This window comes from Eurypyga helias, unplaced genomic scaffold (assembly GCF_000690775.1).
Source record: "Eurypyga helias isolate BGI_N326 unplaced genomic scaffold, ASM69077v1 scaffold6568, whole genome shotgun sequence".
Taxonomy (NCBI): domain Eukaryota; kingdom Metazoa; phylum Chordata; class Aves; order Eurypygiformes; family Eurypygidae; genus Eurypyga; species Eurypyga helias.
The window spans coordinates 11,412-14,170 of NW_010266223.1; the positions used below are offsets into that span (position 1 = coordinate 11,412).

The 2,759-nt window shown below is 48.9% G+C and overlaps 1 protein-coding gene across 1 annotated transcript in view; it reads left to right on the top strand.

Moving 5' to 3' along the window:
- Window positions 1-2,759, top strand: part of ABTB1 (ankyrin repeat and BTB (POZ) domain containing 1) — a gene marked incomplete at its 5' end in the record, with an annotated part of 23,476 nt that overhangs the window by 9,635 nt on the left and 11,082 nt on the right. The window contains one exon of the mRNA XM_010156991.1: window positions 2,211-2,326. Within this exon, the coding sequence (XP_010155293.1) occupies window positions 2,211-2,326 (116 nt within the window). The remainder of the gene's footprint in view (window positions 1-2,210; window positions 2,327-2,759) is intronic.

Sequence of the window (2,759 nt, forward strand, 5' to 3'; positions counted from 1 at the left end):
GGGTCCATTAGTGCTTACAGAGCCTGATTGATTTGCTGACTGTTATAATAGGCATTACACAAGTATAAATGATTCCCCCTGCCATGAAGTATTTCTAATTGCACAGTGAGAAACTTTCTTCTCTCACACTGGTCTGTAAGTGGCCAAGGCTTACTGAAAAAATGCAGTCTTGTTGTGTTGGTGCCAGCTCTCCTCTTGGCTTATTTACCCTGGAAGTCATCTGTCTGCAGGTACCGTTCAGTGCTAACAGCACCCTGTCTCCTCGCTGGTGTAGCTCTGTGTGTAGCAATGATGGTACCTGACTGTCCTGTACTGGTAAATTATCCTTCCCTTTCCAGTGCTTCTGGGACATTCAGCCTATTTGAGGTGCAGTGGTGGCACGCTGAAGGGTGCAGCAGCAATGTGGAGGAGGGGGTGGAGAACTTCTTTTGTAGCACGTCGTGGTCTTGTTTCGCCCACGGCCCACTGGAGTCATCTGATGGAGCTCATGGAACGCTGTGCAAAATGTCAGGAGAATTGAAGTCTCAAGGTGGCGTGATTCACCTGCGAGGGGCTTTAGTGCCGTGAATCATGCCTGTCAGAAATTCTGAATGCTTCAGCGTGGGGCTGCTTAACTCTTGGCCTTGAGAGTTAACTCTGCATCTCTCTGCTCCCAGCAACATCTCAAGCCTTCCTCACCACAACTTTGCATTTTCCAGTGATGCTCCATATTTTTGCACATGCTTCCCTCTATGCTGGGGACTCTTGAATGTCTTACGTGCTGCAGTCTTCCCCCCAGGGCATGCTGAGCTGAAAACAAACCTGGGGTAGTGAACTGCAGGAGGGAGGTGGCCAGGAAGAGGAAAGGCTGTGATGGCAGCAGTGTTGTAACACAATAGCTGGGGCTGCTCTGGGCTGATGCTTGTTTGAAGTTTGGGGGGGTTGGCACACGACTGCAACTTAGAATCATAGAATCACAGAATGGTTTGTGTTGGAAGGGACCTACAAGATCATCCAGTTCCAACCCCCCTGCCATGGGCAGGGACACCTTCCACTAGACCAGGTTGCTCCAAGCCTCATCCAGCCTGGCCTTGAAGACATCCAGGGATGGGGCATCCACAGCTTCTCTGGGCAACCTGTCCAACTGCCTCCCCACCCTCTCTGGGAAGAATTTCTTCCTGATATCCAATCTAAATCTCCCCACTTTCAATTTAAACCCGTTACCCCTTGTCCTGTCACTACAGACCCTTGTAAAAAGTCCCCCCCAGCTTCCTTGTAGCCCCTTCAGGTACTGGAAGGTGCTATAAGGTCTCCTCAGAGCCTTCTCTTCTCCAGGCTGAACAAGCCCAACTCTCTCAGCCTTTCATCATAGGAGAGGTGCTCCAGCCCTCTGATCTTTGTCATAGCAAGGCCACAAAAGTACGATTGTGTCTTTTGCTTCCCCTTTATCAGGCAGTTCAGTTTTGTAGGCAGGTAGAGCAAGACACACTAGGGCTGAAAAAGGCAAACAAAGTCACCATCTCTGTGTGGTTTATTTGTTCTCTGTGGTGGTGGCAGCAATGCTTATTTAATGTTTGCCAACAGCACACACAGGAGTCCAAGTATTTTGGGAGTCTTTGGGGATCTACAGGTAGAGAGCAGGGGACAGACTCTGGTGCACAGAACTTACTGCCTAAACCATAATAACTCCCTGTGTTCCCTGCAGTGAAGTTAGGGTGGGACAGTTGAGATGGGACCTGTGAGAGCACGTCGCCAAGTAGACAGACATGGAAACAGCTTTGTTTTAACGAAACACTCCCTGGCATGGGCTTCACTGTAGGTCACTGTCAGTGGTAGTGGTGGTCAGCAGGGGAAGGCACTGTGTGAGTGGCTCCTGCAGGGATTAGGGGAAGCATCCTGAACTATAATTCATGACAAGGATTGCAGAGAGCAAGCTGGGCTTGAAATAGGCCTGTGACAACTTTGTGTTGCCACAGTTGATATTCCCGCACAGGAATTCAGTGGAGGTTTGAGGAGAGACAATGATACACACATCCCCTTCAGCTGTGCTCCCAGCTGTACTCATGGGTGCATGTTTACGCTGAGGAATTGCGTGTCTTTTTCAATAAAAGCTAAACAGCAGTAATACTCTTTTTTCCTAGGGTCTTTATTTTCTCTAAATGGGAGAGGACGCTTGGAGAGGAGTTTAGGCATCTCTGCTCTTTTATTGTGGTTGTTTTTTTTCTCTCCAGTCTCTTCCAAGCCAGGGACCTGTGTGAAAGTGCTGACGATTGAGCCCACAGGTAACTGCCAGTTGCAGGAAGATCTGGCTCTTCTAGCAGACTGCGCCCTGCCAGCCGAACTGCGGGTAGGGAGCATTTATACTACTTCTGGTCTGCGTGGGGCTGTGATACGTGTTTGGTCGCATTCTCTCCATTTGAATTTAGTGCTTGCTTGTTTGCTGGTGCTCTAAATGCTGAAAGCCTTAAGTGCTTGGAAATGCTGTAAACTTGTTTCATGAGGCTGTCAGTGCTGGTCCTTTCCCTTGGATTTTTCCCCCAGCAAGGATCTTTATAGACAAAACCCTTGCTATGCAGTTGGTGGGGATTTCCCTATTGACTACAGTGGGACAAGAGTTGGCCCCAGCTCTTTTTCCTTCTCTCTGCCATCCTTCTGGAGTATCAGAAATGTTTTACCAGCAGGCATTGGTACCCAGAGGGACGTATAGATGGCTTGCTTGCTAGGAACTGACACCCTGCAGTGAAGAGGTTCTTTCAAATCCTAATTTTTTTTCCAGCAGG